This window comes from Schistocerca piceifrons, chromosome 5 (genome assembly GCF_021461385.2).
Source record: "Schistocerca piceifrons isolate TAMUIC-IGC-003096 chromosome 5, iqSchPice1.1, whole genome shotgun sequence".
Lineage (NCBI taxonomy): Eukaryota > Metazoa > Arthropoda > Insecta > Orthoptera > Acrididae > Schistocerca > Schistocerca piceifrons.
Window position 1 is genome coordinate 277,357,628 of NC_060142.1, and position 15,763 is coordinate 277,373,390.

General features: G+C 44.2%; 1 protein-coding gene across 1 annotated transcript in view; it reads left to right on the forward strand.

Moving 5' to 3' along the window:
* Positions 1-371: 371 nt before the first annotated feature.
* Positions 372-15,763, forward strand: part of LOC124797870 (protein peanut) — a 161,031-nt gene continuing 145,639 nt past the window's right edge. The window contains exon 1 of the mRNA XM_047260958.1: positions 372-613. Coding sequence (XP_047116914.1) covers positions 604-613 — 10 coding nt within the window. The 5' untranslated portion in view covers positions 372-603. The remainder of the gene's footprint in view (positions 614-15,763) is intronic.

Here is a 15,763-nt window from a genome sequence, read left to right on the forward strand (position 1 = left end):
ATCGATGGACCACCCTGTATATATTGTGTGTGTGTGTGTGTGTGTGTGTGTGTGTGTGTGTGTGTGTCCAGCACTAATAAACGCAATTGTCCTTTGCTGTTGCTGGCACGCTAGAGCGATATGACGGTCAGGTCCTGAAAGCACGTTCCGTTTTGTGTGGTGTTGCAGCTGCAGAGTAAGCGGGAGCTGTTCTTCAAGAATGAGCTGCCGGTGACGTCGTCGTCCGGCCCCACGTCTCTGCCCAACAGCATCAGCAACAACAACAGCGGCGGCGGCGGCCCGACGCACAATGCGTCGACGCCGTCGCCCGCGGCGCCCGCCCCCGCGCCGAGCCCGCAGCCCGCGGCGCCGCCGCCGGCCGCCCCCGCCGTCGCCAAGGAGCTGCAGCTGCAGCGGCCGCCGCCGCCCCCGCAGCCCGACAACAAGGAGAGCTACGCGGCGGCGCGCGCCGAGCGCGACAAGGACAGCTGCGCCGCCAGCAAGACGGAGCGCGAGCGCGTGCCCGAGCGCCGCACCAAGGAGCTCGACGGTTACGTCGGCTTCGCCAACCTGCCCAACCAGGTCTACCGCAAGGCCGTCAAGCGCGGCTTCGACTTCACGCTCATGGTGGTCGGTACGTCACACACTCCATTACTGTCTCGCCTGTCTCAAATGTTGGGCTCGTTGCATGCATACCCTAAAAGCTGAGGTTCTACACTACGTTTACACGCTACTCCTTAAACCGGATATCGTGAACTGATTTCCCAGTAACCAGTCCTACTTGCTCATGTAAACTCTTGTATGTCATTTCTGGAAATGCTACTGTAGCTGTCTCCTCTTCTACGGGGTGTTCATAAAGTCTCTCCGCAGTGCCGTATGATTGTTAGCTGCGCGTGCCGCATGCCTCAGTGAATGTACCGAAATGAAACTCAGTGAAATGTAAGTTATTAATTTTTACAGATTTTCACATTAAATGTTGAAAAGTGCCCCCCCCCCCTCCTCTGTTGTTGAATACACAATTCCATTCGTCTAATCATGTTTCCAAACACAAGCTGTAACATTTCTTCTGTAACAGAAGCAGTGAAAGTGAATATTGCAGTTTTCAATTCATCGATGGATTTTGGATGGTTTTTATAGTTTTTTGCTTTCGCTGCACCACAGCAGGAAAAGTCAGATGGTGTTGGGTCAGGCGATCGTGGAGGCCAAAGTCACTGTGAAATTATGCCATCACCAAAAACATCAGCAAACAGTGACATTGAAACGCGAGCTGTATGCGCGGTTGCACCATCTTGTTGAACATAACTGTTCAGTGTTTCACTTAACACAAGTTCTCCTATGAATGGGTACATAGTGTCACTGCAGTGTCGTTGTGCGTTTATTGTTTTGTTGAAAAATATGGGACCCACAATCCGACGTCTAGAAATTGCAATCCAAACTCCTATTTGCACAGTGGTTCCTCGCCGGCCGGCGTGGCCGTGCGGCTCTAGGCGCTTCAGTCTGGAACCGCGTGACCGCTACGATCGCAGGTTCGAATCCTGCCTCGTGCATGGATGTGTTCGATGTCCTTAGGTTAGTTAGGTTTAAGTGGTTCCAAGTTCTAGGGGACTGATGACAGAAGTTAAGTCCCACAGTGCTCAGAGCCATTTTGAAGTGGTTCCTCATGAATACACAATGGATTTGCAGTACTCCACATACGAGAATTTTGCGAGTTCATGTACCCGGATAAATGAAACCACGCCTCACTATTGAAAAACGTTTCATTACGAATATCCCTTCCATTTTGTTGAACGAAATTTTTGAACCATTGACAATAATGCGGCCTCTTGCCATGGTCAGTATTTTTCAGTTCTTGCACGACTGTCGCTTTGTATGGGAAAAGTTCTAATTTTTTACTTACAGCTGTGTGGGCCGTTCCGACACTGACATCGATTTCATGGGCGTGTTTTCTTACTGAATTTTTCGAACTCGTGGACATTTTATCAGAAATATCGAGTAGTTTATCGTCAGACAAAACGCTGGGAAGACCACTTTTCGGTGCATCTGTCACTGAACCCGTACTTCGAAATTTGTTAATCAAGTCTCGCACAGTATCGCGATGTGGTAGTGTTGTCATCGGGAAAACTGATTTAAATATTTGAGGAACTGAAACTATGTATTTACCGCCAGCTTTGAACAATTGGTAGACTAAAAACACACGTTCTTCAAAGGTTAGCATTTTAACAGTGACAAAAACGAAACAAACGGAAAAAGGAACTAAACTTAAACGTTCACGTCAACACGTAACGGCAAACACCAACGATACTACTGACGCTGGCCGAGATAAATAGAAACAGTGGAATGTTCGGAGAGTCCACTTGAAGGGAAGTAACGCAGGCAGGCGAACAATCATACGGCACTGCGGAGAGACTTTTTGAACACCCCGTATAATCGATTTTCGCTTGCCTGTAAACGCACAACAACCAATGCGCCTGAATTGTCATGTTAAGTCTTGTTTTAGAAAATTTTCGGCTAATTTGGACGGAGTAACTTTTTGTGTGCTGAAGAAATGTTAGAAACAGAATGAGCATGAAGCTGTGTGCCTCCGAAGTTTAAATGAAGAGAAACAGCCATTGTACTGACCGCAACAGAAACTTGAACAGGTTATTTTCAGAGACGATTTACAGTGAGGTGACAAAACGCATGGGATAACGACATGCACAAACAGGTGGTAACGCGTATACAACGCATAAAATGGCAGTGCATTCTCGGAGCTGTCATTTGTACTCAGGTGATTCGTGTGAAAACGTTTCTGTCGTGATTGTGACCGTACGATGGGCATTAACAGAATTTGAACCCGGAATGGTAGTTGGAGCTAGATTCATGGAACATTCCATTTCGGAAATCGTTACAAATAAAATATTCCGAGATCCACAGTGTCAAGAAAGTGGCGTCATTACCAGATTTCAGGCATTACTCCTCACCACAGACAACGGAGTGGCCGACGGCCTTCGTATAACGACCGAGAGCAGCGTCATTTGTGTAGAGTTGTCAGTGCTGACAGACAAGCAACACTGAGTGAAATAACCGCATGTTGAACATAGGACGTAGGTATCCGTTAGGGAACTAGTGAAATTTGAAATTAATGGGCAGCTGTAGCAGACGACCGACGCTAGTGCCTTTGCTACCAGCACATCCCCTGCAGAGCTTCTCCTAGGCTCCTGACCATATGTGTTGGACCATAAACGACTAGAAAACCGTGTCCTGGTCAGATGTATTCAGATATCCGTTGGTAAGAGCTGCTGGCGGGTTTCAAGTGTGGCGCAGACCCCAAGAAACCATGGACCCAAATTGTCAACAAGAGTGCACTATGCAAGTTGGTCTTGGCTCCAAATGGTGTGGGCTGTGTTTACATGGAATGGACTGGGTCATCTGGTCTAACTGAACCGATCATTTACTGGAAATGGTTATGTTCGACTACTTCGAGACCATTTGCAGGCATTCATGGACTTCAGGTTCCCAAACAACGATGGAAACTTTATGGATGACAGTGCGCCATGTCAGAACATTCTGGACAATTCGAGCGAATGATTTGGCCACCCAGATCGCCCGTCATGAATCGAACATTTATGAGGCAATGGAGAGGTCAATCCTGCACCGGCAACACTTTCGCTATTTTGGACGGCTATAAAGGTATCATGGCTCAATGCTTCTGCAGGGGACTTCCAACTACTTGTTGACTCCATACCACGTCGAGCTGCTGCACTACGCTGAGCAAAACGAGGTCCGACACGATGATAGGAGGTACCCCATGACTTTTGTCATCTCAATGTATATGAAACAAGTGACGATCGGAAAACCGATTTTTGACCGGTCTAGCAAAATGTCGCACTTTAACATGTTAACACGACAACGGAAAACAGTTCGAAAAACAGTTCTCGAAACTCCGTTTTCGGCTCCCAGAAGTTCTCTCTCATATAATCGTAACAACAGAGAAACCTTGTATTTAGTCAGGACCACGTTTCAGGATAATAGTCCTTACGGCAAAAGAAGTGGACTGACGGTTAAAGTGAACCTGACATGACTGCTTCTAGCGCCTACCATAACGAATCACGTAACGCATCGTTGTTGCCGCAACTGTATAGACAACTCTTTTATTTTCATCAGTGACATGGATTAGGCACCGCCAGCAGCCGTTTGTGCTTCACAGTTGGAACTAAAAGCGCTGCCAGCTGCCACAGTGTTTCATGCAACGTACAAAGATTAAACTTCCAGTGTCTTTGAAACAAAATGTTTAAGATCAGTGTGTGTTAATATTTTCTGTTAGTGTCGGTCAGCTTGGACTATAATACTAAAAAAAATTAAAGAAGAGGGATTTTATCAGTTAGAAGTGGTAAGATGTATATTGGAACAAGACAGAGAAAGTGATAAAGGAATAGACTGGAAAGGAAGGCGTTACTGTGACTGTATTGGGACGGATGACGACGTAAAATGTGTAGCCAGCCGGATATATGGTGGATGAACAAGGGGCGTTATTTGTTGGATTGAAAGTAGTAAGGAAGATCCAAACGACGGCCGAATTGAAGATGAGTAGACTGCATTGGAAAATATGTGGCAGCATGGATGCTTACTGCTGAACACCTAATGCGTGGGAAAGTCAAAAGCAGTCCTTTATGAGCAGTGAATATAAAATGGTTGCTGTCGATCAGGATGGCGATTATGGTAGAGATCATCATAATGACGACGATGGTGATAGCGAGATTTTGATTGCGACGGCGACGACTCATTTAGACTCGGTACGATCGTACGGCTAGCTAGCTGAATAATTGGCTATGTTGAAAATTTCTCTTATCAACTCATGGTCAAATATACGGTCGTGGAGAAACTGACGTTTGCGATAAGCCACTGATGATAACCAGTAATCTAAAGTACTAAACAGCCACCTGGTTCATGGTTCACAGTCCCTCTTGCAGGTATATTTTCAATATTTCATGTAATTATTACCGAATTTATAAGATTTAAGAGCTATAATATTACGTTAAAAGCTTCACGCAATAAGACCAGTATTAGAGCTATAAACTGTGTGTTTGTCTTGAGGCAACGTTGCTCGCTGTGCCCAAGTTACTCGTCTGTATTAATCCCGTATTGGAAAATGAGTGACGTCCTACAAACTTCACACACAATTTCAACCGTTTCGGACAATTTTTCTTGCTGAAACCCACACAAATGATGAAAGGAAAAAACGTCTGTCGCTTACTATATTTTCACAGTTTATGCAGTGAAACTGCATGACGTTTTAATCAATTATTTCTTTAGTATTAACCATATTTGGAACATATTTTGCAGACAGTATCCACATATACAACTGAATGTACTAGCAAAGTTATACAGCTGTAAGACCTAGATCAGGAGATATTACGTCACAAACACTGGGATGCTTGAGACATTTACTTTTTTAAAAAACGAAGTGAAAATTACCCAGACTATACTCGCCCAGTGTTCGGTAAAAAGCGCTTAGCGACTTCCAACAAACTTTAAACATAATTTCAAATATTTTCTAAACTTTTACTCAAATATTTAACCTATTAATTCATTTGTGAAAATATCAGACGTTTGAAGCTGCTGTATACACATGACTTTGATTCTTTAATGTATCGGGACTGGGGATTTGCTGGCTTGACTGTAAGAGATGTAAGGAAAAAGTATAAAATTTTTCTGAGGTAAAAATGAAACATACTCTCTCCTCTTTTACTTTTCTTTGCAACTCATTAGTATTACTTTTAATTTCTTTATTAAAACAATATTTGTTTGTAGTATGGGACAGCGTATGCTGTTGTATGATGAAAAGTGTAAAATATACGACCTGTTTTAAAATACTAGCTTACGGCTTTTTAATTGCGCAATAAGTAAATAGAAAAAGTGCGGGGATGGTGACCACTTGTTCGTTCTTGACATTTACATTACACCGGATGTGTCCATTATCCAAACGCATCGTGCATGCCGACTGCATACCGCACGCGGCCGTCATGGACTAGCGTACGATGAGGACACCATTTAGAGATGCGTGCAGTCGTCCCGAGGCGCGAGATGTATAATGAAACTCAACCTATCCGGCACGACCGGCTGGTCAAGGAGACTAGAAAATGACGAATTGGTTGAAAGTTCCATGTGGAACAAATTTCGGTCTTCCAAATGACGAAATCTTGGGTTCATACTTCTTCGCAATTTCTTTCCTGTAAAATTGTAGTAGTGCAACAGATCCCTATAGAAGATGGTTCAGAACCCGAAACTCGACTACCCTGCCACACAAATCGTAAACTTTTAAATTAACATCATGAAGCGGTTGTCATATAGACAGTTCTTAAAATCATTGCGTGCCACTATACAATACGGTTGCGAAGTTTGGCCAATCAATTATTTAAAGTAGGCGGTCGCCGATGCTGATATCCTGTGCTAGCTGCATCTTGGTATGATAGACAAATTCTTTCCTGTACATTCTTAGAGAGCGATGAACAAATTTAGAAAATAAATGTTAGGATGACGATGAACAGTACACTGTGCACTGATAAGCCAAAACATTATGACGACTGCCCATCGCGATCTTGGACGCCGCCTGGTGGCATTGCGGGCATGTGACGCAGTAACAAAAGTATTTAAGCGTGGCAGACATGGACGGGGAATCAACCTACCAAGGATATAGGCTTCAAATGGGGAAAGCCATTGAGATTAGCGACTTTAACAAAGGCCACATTATTATTACACACGGTCTGTGAACGAGTATCTCGAAAACGCCAAAGCTGGTCGAATGTTCACGTGCTAATATCATGAGCATCTACGGAAAGAGGTAGGACAGTGAAACTACCACTAGGCGCTAAATGGTCGGACATCCTCGACTTTTCGCAGAATGAGGGGCTGTAAAGCGGGATGGATGGTGGTCTGTGGCAACTCTGCCGAAAGAGCACAATGCTAGTGCACGCACAAGTGATTTGGAGCACGCCGTTCATCGTACGTTGTTGAACATGGAGCTTCGCAGCATACCACTTCTACGTGTTCACATGTTCACCCAACATCATCAATTACGATTGTAGTTGGCACGACTATCGGGATTCAAACATCTATCAGTGGAAACGTGTCGACTCTTGGGGAGAATTACATTTTTGCTACAATAGGTCGATGGCCGTCTCAGAAACGCCGTCGTGGATATGAACGGCGGCTCGAAATGTGCAGCTCGCCACGGGCGCAGACTGGTGGGAGCAGTATTATGCTATTGGAGACATTCTTCTCCGCTTGCATGGGACCTGTGGTAGTAATCGAAGAGGCTCTGACAGCTGCGAACCACCTGCATCCCTTAATCCTTAGCCGATCGCGGTGGCCGTGTGGTTCTAGGCGCTTCAGTCCGGAACCGCGTGACTGCTACGGTCGCAGGTTCGAATCCTGCCTCGGATGTGTGTGATGTGCTTAAGTTAGTTAGGTTTAAGTAGTTTTATATTCCAGGGGACTGATGACCTCAGATGTTAAGTCCGATAGTGCTCAGAGCCACTTGAACCATTCTTTGAACCTTAATCCTTGATGTCTTCCTTGACAGCGATGTCATTTTTCGGCAGTATTATTGTCCGTGTCTCAGAGGCAGAACCGTGCTACAGTGCAGTCAACTCACGTTGATGTCTCGGTGACCAGAGTCGCCTGATGTAAATCCTATGGAACCCATCTGGATCGCTATCGGGCGCCATCACCGCCTACGCAATTCAGAGCCCCCTTATTTACGCGAATTGCATGACCTTTGCGTAAACATATAATGCCACATACCTCCACAATCATATCAACAAACTGTCAGATCCCTGATACGCAGAATCGGAGATGTATTTACCTCCGAAACGGACAAACAAGCTATTCAACAGGTGGTCACAATGTTTTGGCTCATCATTGTCTGTTCTATGTAACTTGCTCCCTTGATATGTTTGATACCGAGTTGCCTCGTCATTCCCCAGATGTCTTAAGAGGACACGTTTCATATTAAATGTTAAATGCAAGCCGCACATGTTATATCAATGCCAGCATTTAGTAGGTAAGTTGCATAGCATCAGGCGCTACATAGCGGCACAAGCAGTTAATGGTTTCCTTGGAGAATTAAGCTCTGTGCTGTAGAGTGTTATGTTTCGGCCTTCCAGACAAGTCAATAAACGCCATCTATACGGCACTGTATGTGCGTGCTGTTCTTTTCAAATCCATCAATATTACCATTGGACACTGAAGCCAATTTCATGACATTCCTCTCCCCGAGTTACTGGAAGGATGAACATATAGGCCATGCATTCAAATTACTTCTCGGTTTTATGGAAAGTAAGGAGTAAACTTTAACTTGACGTTAAACGAAATTTAAGTCACCAAGGGCTGTCACACTGGCTTTCCCTACTATATATTAAACCATTTCACTCATGATGACGTTTATTGAAACTGAAAAGTCAGATAAAAAATTAAATACTGTAAAGACCTACCTGTTTATCATCTATAATAAATAGATTAAAGCCGATGCGTATTTCAGAACACTTGTTTTAACTTAAGGATCTAAAGTGATTATGTTGGTCGGTGGTCCAAAAATGGTGCAGTTTCGATCTGGATGTGTGAGTCCTTGGCTTTCAGCTGTCATGATATCATCACGATGGAGCAGTTTTATCCTTCTTCTTTCTGGTGCGTACAAAATGTGATTTTACATACGAACGTTCAACTTATCAAAGCAGTTATTAAAAAAAGGTGCCATACGAGAACCGTCGTGAATTGTGACAGCAATTGCGAGTCAACAGTGACTTACACATAGCCATTCAAAAGCTGATAATGTAACATACGTTATAAAATACACATTGATTATCATTCACTTTACGCCTCATGTTTTCCCTGCTCCGCCACTGCATATTAATTTAAGGAAATGGCACTAGAGATCTTATCAATCGATTGCCAATTCATCAAACCACAGCCCCTCTCATGCGTTAAACGTGTGGATATCTGTCAAACACAGTTATATAGTTACTTAGTCGTCAATTTTCGTACAAAAGGTGTAGACGTCGAATTTTAATCTTATTCTTTCGCCGAGATGTGCGTGTGTTTGTGCCTGTGCGCGCGGTAAAATGGTTGAACTCAAAGCATTTGGTACGTTCCATCTGAATTCGAAGTACCGAGATTGTCATCAGTTATGCCAGACCATAATGCAGAGTTCATACCATCTTGGACATTAATGAGCTTGTCTGATTTCAGTGTTTACTTCGTAGGAGCTTGGCAACTTGGCAAGTAATGAGGGATTCTACCCCGAACTTCACGCACAGGATCATAAATCGCTCATTTCTGCCAGATGCAAGATCATCACGTTGAAAAGTTCATTCTTAATGACGAAATCAGCACTTTCTGTGTATGGTTCATTATCTTCGTTCCGTTTCTTAAAGAAAGTGTGATCGCCGAACTCCTTGTGTTGTCCTACACTAGCTCGCCTGATTTCGTTCAGTGAAGCTATGTCGATGTTCAGTTACCTCTGCTCGCTAGCAACAGCTGATGTTGTTCGGCAGGGTCGTTTGCCTGTGTCATTGTCCAGCAGAGTGTGAACAATCCAAGTAGCAAAATCCATTCTTCGTTTTACTGTTGAGACAGGCTTCCAGAAGGCTTGAAGTAGGCTGTATCCAGAGCAGCTTCTATAGCCGCCTCTCTCATTCGGTATGAGCTTGAGCACATAGTAAGTTGGCCAAGTCATTCACGAATTCAGCACACGACTTCCTTCACAGCAAACTATGAAGCAATATCTGCCAAATACCATTCTCACTGGGAGCTCTCCCAGATAACACAATCCTGTTACCAAGTACCCGGTCGCCGCGAGGATTTTCAGAACTCTTCTCCTAAAGAAGACGCTTGTGCTTGATGTCTTTTAGCGTGAGAATATATTGCGCATCAGCAGTCACACGATATTTGTAGGACGTGAAGTTGTGCCCATTGGCTTGGGGAGAGGGGGGGGGGGGGGGGAGGGAGGGAGAGGGGGCACTACGACGTCTAGATATTACGGGTCCGTTGCAGCCCACACCCACCTTCCATTCACTGGAGCTAAATTAAGTTGCTGCTCCTCTGCTTTGTCCACCCTTGAGGACATCTGTGTTGCTGACGTCATATTTTGTTCATGCGCCCCAAGGGATCTTTCCCATTCCAGGGTCGAGCGTGTTTCCAGCGTCCAACTGCTCATCTACTCTAGAAGGAAGTCGTTAGATTGCGGAGAGAGCCAGGCTTCACCGTGTCGTAAAATTTAAGTATGGAGGGGTGAAGGATAGAGAGTGTTGCGATAGACAATTCGTCAGTTAACTGATTCTTCTGTCGGTTCTTGGTGGAACATCTTGGTAATTATAAATAAAAAACTCCAACTGTTGGATGTTCTACTGTGTTAATTTATTTCGTCGCCAAAGATGAAACTTTTCGGTTGAGCCGGCCGCGGTGGACGTGCGGTTCTAGGCGCTCCAGTCCGGAGCCGCGCTGCTGCTCCGGTCGCAGGTTCGAATCCTGCCTCGGGCATGGATGTGTGTGATGTCCTTAGGTTAGTTAGGTTTAAGCAGTTCTAAGTTCTAGGGGACTGATGACCACAGCAGTTGAGTCCCATAGTGCTCAGAGCCATTTTAACCATTTTTTCGGTCGAACCTCACTGCAAAAACACACATACGTGGAGACTAACGTGCAACGTAGAATAAATATCATCTTTGACAGTGCAGTGCTGACGGTATTCAAAACGTGAAAGAATAAATAAGAATTTTGTATGGAAACTAAATTAACACTATAAAACAAACAGTTTTGTGCTTTTCATTTATGTCACTTCATCTGGTTCACGGACTGGAACCTACCTGCTTTGGAAGACCCTGCCAATATCTGCATAGCTCGTGGCGTCGTATGGATACTCAGGTCTTTCTGCTCGCGCGGAGGACAGGGCTGTTTTAAGTCAGTCTCTCGTGTGTAACTCTGTCACTGTGTGTTACCAGTATTGCTGTCAGTGAGACACGGTCTGCTGTCGCCAAAAAATTTTTAAAAGTATTTTTCCCGTTGAGCAATGGATATACCTGTTGTTAATTACTGGGAGAAACAGGAAAACAAATTGAACAGGAAACAGATTGTAGTGGAAGGTACGCAATCGTGGACGACTGAATTAAAATAGCTAAATTTACATTCCGTCAGTGGGAATGAAATTAATGAAGATGCAGTAACATGAAGTAATTAATACCAGTGCAAACAGATAAGAAATGTTGACCCAGCAATGTTCTGAATATGTTGTGGCGAATGAAACTTTGTACTAGACTGGGACCCGAAACCGGATTACCTGCTTCTCCTGAGCAGTCTCCTTAACTACTAGGCGGCATGTGCCCAGGCCTGAAATGTCACTGACGTTTACATACATCCAAAGACTGCAACCAGAGGTCATTGCCTCTTAATTGATTTCATTCCTATTGACTCTATTTCAGCGAGCTTAATTTAGCTAATACACATCACATGCAGCATGGTAAGCCACTGTCCTCCGCGAAATCCATCCTTCATTGATGCTCCTATCATAAACCCTGTAGGAATATCTCTGGTTCTAGTGGACGGAAGTAGTAAGTGGAAACATAAATGTCTTTAAATGATGGAGAACAGGCCTAAAGGCAAATTTCGGTATGTCACTGCTATGGTGACTGCTCACAAAAAATCTAGCCTAGGGTTACTGTCTGGGATAAACAGCGTGGCAGCAATATTTATTTATTGCTTATTTTGCCTGGCCAGATTACATCTGAACAGGCGCAACATATACTAAAGATATTACAAAAACATTCATGGCCACAATGAAAATTAAATGGTGAGTTCAGGACATGCAGCTTGGCGAATGGCTGATAAATAGGAAAGGAATTTCTTTGTTGGATTTCAAGACATAATAAAAATCCAGTGGAATGTGGGTAGATGGTGATAATGGCGGTGGGGATGAAGGTGCTAGTGGGGATGTCGTGATGATGATATTAGTTGTGGGGGGGGCGGGGGGTGCGGCGGCGATGACGACGACAGTGGTGACTCGTGGGGACGACGATGACAATGGAGGGGGATGATGAAGTCGCTGACGTTGGTGGTGGGGATAACGATGTCGATGACGGTGGTGGTGGGGATGATGACGATGTCGATGTCGATTGTGATGGGGATGACGATGATGGTGGTGATTGTGGTAGGGCTGACGATGACGATGGTGGTTGGGATGCTGGTTGTTGTAAAAAGTAGATTAAAAATGGGTGGCTTGTGATTGTCTTCTTTCGAAATCTGCCCGCCTCGTGTTGAAATAGTGTTGCAATATAAATGACTTGCCATCGTGAGTGGAATGCCGTGGGATGAGACAGACGCAAATGCGTGGAGGGGAATCCAGCGCCCCCTGGTGGTGGGCTGACTCACCGCCTGACCCCACAACGTTAGTCAGCCAACTGTGTAACTCTGACGTGACCACCTACGTCACGGGGGAGCAGCCTGGCGCGCCCTCAAAGTCGTAAAACCTCTACGCAGAACAGCACGTCGCGCAGTTACGACTCTGGCAACGGCCGAACTCCTCATTCTTTGTCGTAGGTCTGCAGCTTGTTGTAAACCTGCGCGATCACACGTCAGATGCAATCGAAGAAACACTGATCTATAGTCTGACAGTGTGTTTCATTTCCATGACCACACACGGTACACACGATATCTTGTGAACCTTAGATGCAACCTAACAGTCGTATTCTATATAGCGAAATCACAGAGCGATAGTGTGTCGAACGCTTTTGGGTAGTGTGGTAACACAGATTCGAACGTACAGAACAGAATCTGTGATTAGTTCGAATACTTTTTAAGTAATACAACCTATTATATTTTTCTGGACGACGAGCGTTCATCGATGACCAAGGTAAGGTCAGGAATGCCGCAGTAAAGTGTGATAGGAGCGCTTCTCTCTACATGCACATAACAACCCGTCGGTAGGACGGGCTAGTGATCTAAGTTTGTTTACTGCTGATGATGCTGTTGTGTACGGGAGAGTGTCGTGGCTGAGTGTAGGGTGAGTCAAGATGATTTTGATAGTAATTCTATTTGTTGCTGTGAATGGCAGATTGCCTTGAAATCAGCACTGCTGAGTTAGGGTAGAGTTTCTAGCAGGGCAAACATTTATTCACCGACTCCATCCCGGCATTTCAGAGACTGCTGTGGTTACTGTCTGAGCTTAGTGTGCAAGACACAGTCTTGCTGAAATGCTTCCCCTTGCGACATAATGACGTTTGCGAATCATTGTATATCATGTCAAAGAAGAAAATAAAAGAAGCTATCTACAACAGTGTCATTTCGTTTCCTGCATCTTCGTTATTTTGAAGGAGTAAACCAGTGGGTGACTTCTAGTGACCAATACCGGATGCGTTGACATTTGACCTGCCCATAAAAGTTAGTCGCGACAGTGCACACAATTTTAGTAGCTAGAGTCTAGTCAGTCTGCTTGCGATAGTTTGCGGTTAACACCATGTAGTGTTGCTGTTTCGGTGAATTGTAGTTACTAAGTTGGGTGCTGTTGATGCGTTTCATGTTCACACGTTTCGAAATTCGGAGTGGTTATTTAGATCGGTTGATAAGCGAAGCCAACGTGCTGATAATGATTTTAGTTACTGACGTTTTGTTAACCGCTCTTAATGTATCTGCTTATAGATACGACACTGTGGAGGGGATAAACGGTCGACATGTAGCCTATTAAATTCTATAATCACTTCCCAATTACTGCAGTTCACTGACAAAAAATAAATAGCATCCACTTTACAATCAGAACGCAGTGTACCTGGCACAATAAGGGAGAAAATTTGAAAATGAATGTCCCAGTCTTATGGCTCACCTAGCAAAGAGATCGGACAGGTCTAAAAGGCATTCTCGTAATCAGTGTGTTTGCACAAGTATCATCCATTGGAATTCGTAGACAGGTAGGTGACGCAACGATTACGACTGTGGATTCGTATTTTGAGCACTTTGTTTTAAATTTAAATTTCTATCCATACATGTTCTTAATGGAGCAGTAACGGTAGATGATGAAAATCACATAAGGAGTACACCAAGGGAATATTATAGATCCGGTTATGTTATCGATCTGTACTGAATAAATATTCTGCTGGATAACGCCGCAAGCTCAGTGAGGCTGTTAGTAGATATGCGGTTGTCTGTAGGAAAGTTCTAACGCCAAAAAAGTGGAGCGAAATGCACGATGATCTGCAGCGGATTAATGGTTCTTGTATGGACTGGCAGTTGACCCATAACGTCAATAAATTTAATATGTTGTGTATAATCAACTGGAAAGATCCATCATTGTTAAATTGCAGAATGGGCGATAAATCACAAACAGTGGCAACCATAAAATATCCGTGAGTAATCGACCGAAGCGACCCAAAGTGGTACGATTACATGCAAGTGATGTCAGACTGAGGGCCATTGGAAGAAACCTAAAGACATGTTACTCGTCCCCGAAAGCAGTGGCTTGCAGAACCTTCGTTCGATCGGTCTTTGAGTATTTCTCGTCAGTCTGGGACCTTGAGCGGGTAGAACTAGCAGAGCCGACGCAGAAGATTCAAATAAGAGCGACGTGTATCACTCAGTAAGTGCGAGAGCGTCATCGAACTCCATTGGTAAACGCCACTGAGAGGATTACTGTCAAAATTCTGAGGATGTGTGTTCCGTGAAGAATCGACCAACATATTACTTTTTGCTACCTTCATTTCTCGAAAATTACCGTAATGGGAATATCAGAAAAATTATAGCTTCTTTGGTGCGTTAGTGATATTCGTTCTTCCCGCGCGCACTATTCTGCATCAACATCCGCGAATGAAGCACGAAGATGGGTGACGCAAGGAGTGTCCTCTGGCACAAATCGTTAAGTAGCTTGCAGATTGAGATGGAGATGCACGTGTCCCGAACCGTAGTTACATAAGTGAAGAATCGTTTAAAGTGGTTAATGCGACCATCATTGAGCAGTTCACATAGCAAAAAACCTGCGAAGTCTCTTACTTTTTGAACTTTTAATGTGAATTGTTGAGCAGCCACTAGTCAACTGCGAGAGCTACAGCCAGTCTAAGAGAGGGCGCTTATCGAAGGTCGGCTTATCTGTCAGATGAGCAGCAACACACACTGATACTGCTTGGACCATGCGCTTTGTGTCCACAAAGTCAGTCTTGTTCGCTGCCCAGCTGCGTCTCCTCTCATTCTTGTTAAGGAACCGTACATATCTGACGCACTAGATTTCAGCAGGTTCACCGTTTAGTGTTGGAATCTCTCTGTAAGGCAGACAAGTTAATGTTGAAATTACTTTCCCACGCAAAGAAATGTCTGTTCTAAATCAGTTGCACAAAAGTCAGCTCCCAGTGAAATACGCTGACGATTACCACAGAGAATCCGATAACATAGATCCTATGTTCTGAAAATCTCGTATGCTTGATGCTCCGCAGCTTGCAAGTGTTTGTAAGACATCTTGCTGTACATCATGAGCTGCATGTAAAATATTTAATAGCCAGACCGGTATTCGGGCATAGAGCTCATCGTCAATGGCACATGATACAGAGGATTAACAAACAAATGTATACATGTAATATTTTGTATAGTAACAGCAGAAACATAAGGTTACGTCCATATTACGCACGTACACATCAAATGACGTACATGTCAATTATAAAATCTGTGTGACGTCAGAGTAGATGCGGATCTAGAACATACAGAACCCCATTAAATTTAAAATCTAATTATATCCGTATTCACGTGATCATTATCGGATCCAACATCTGCCCCACGTCTG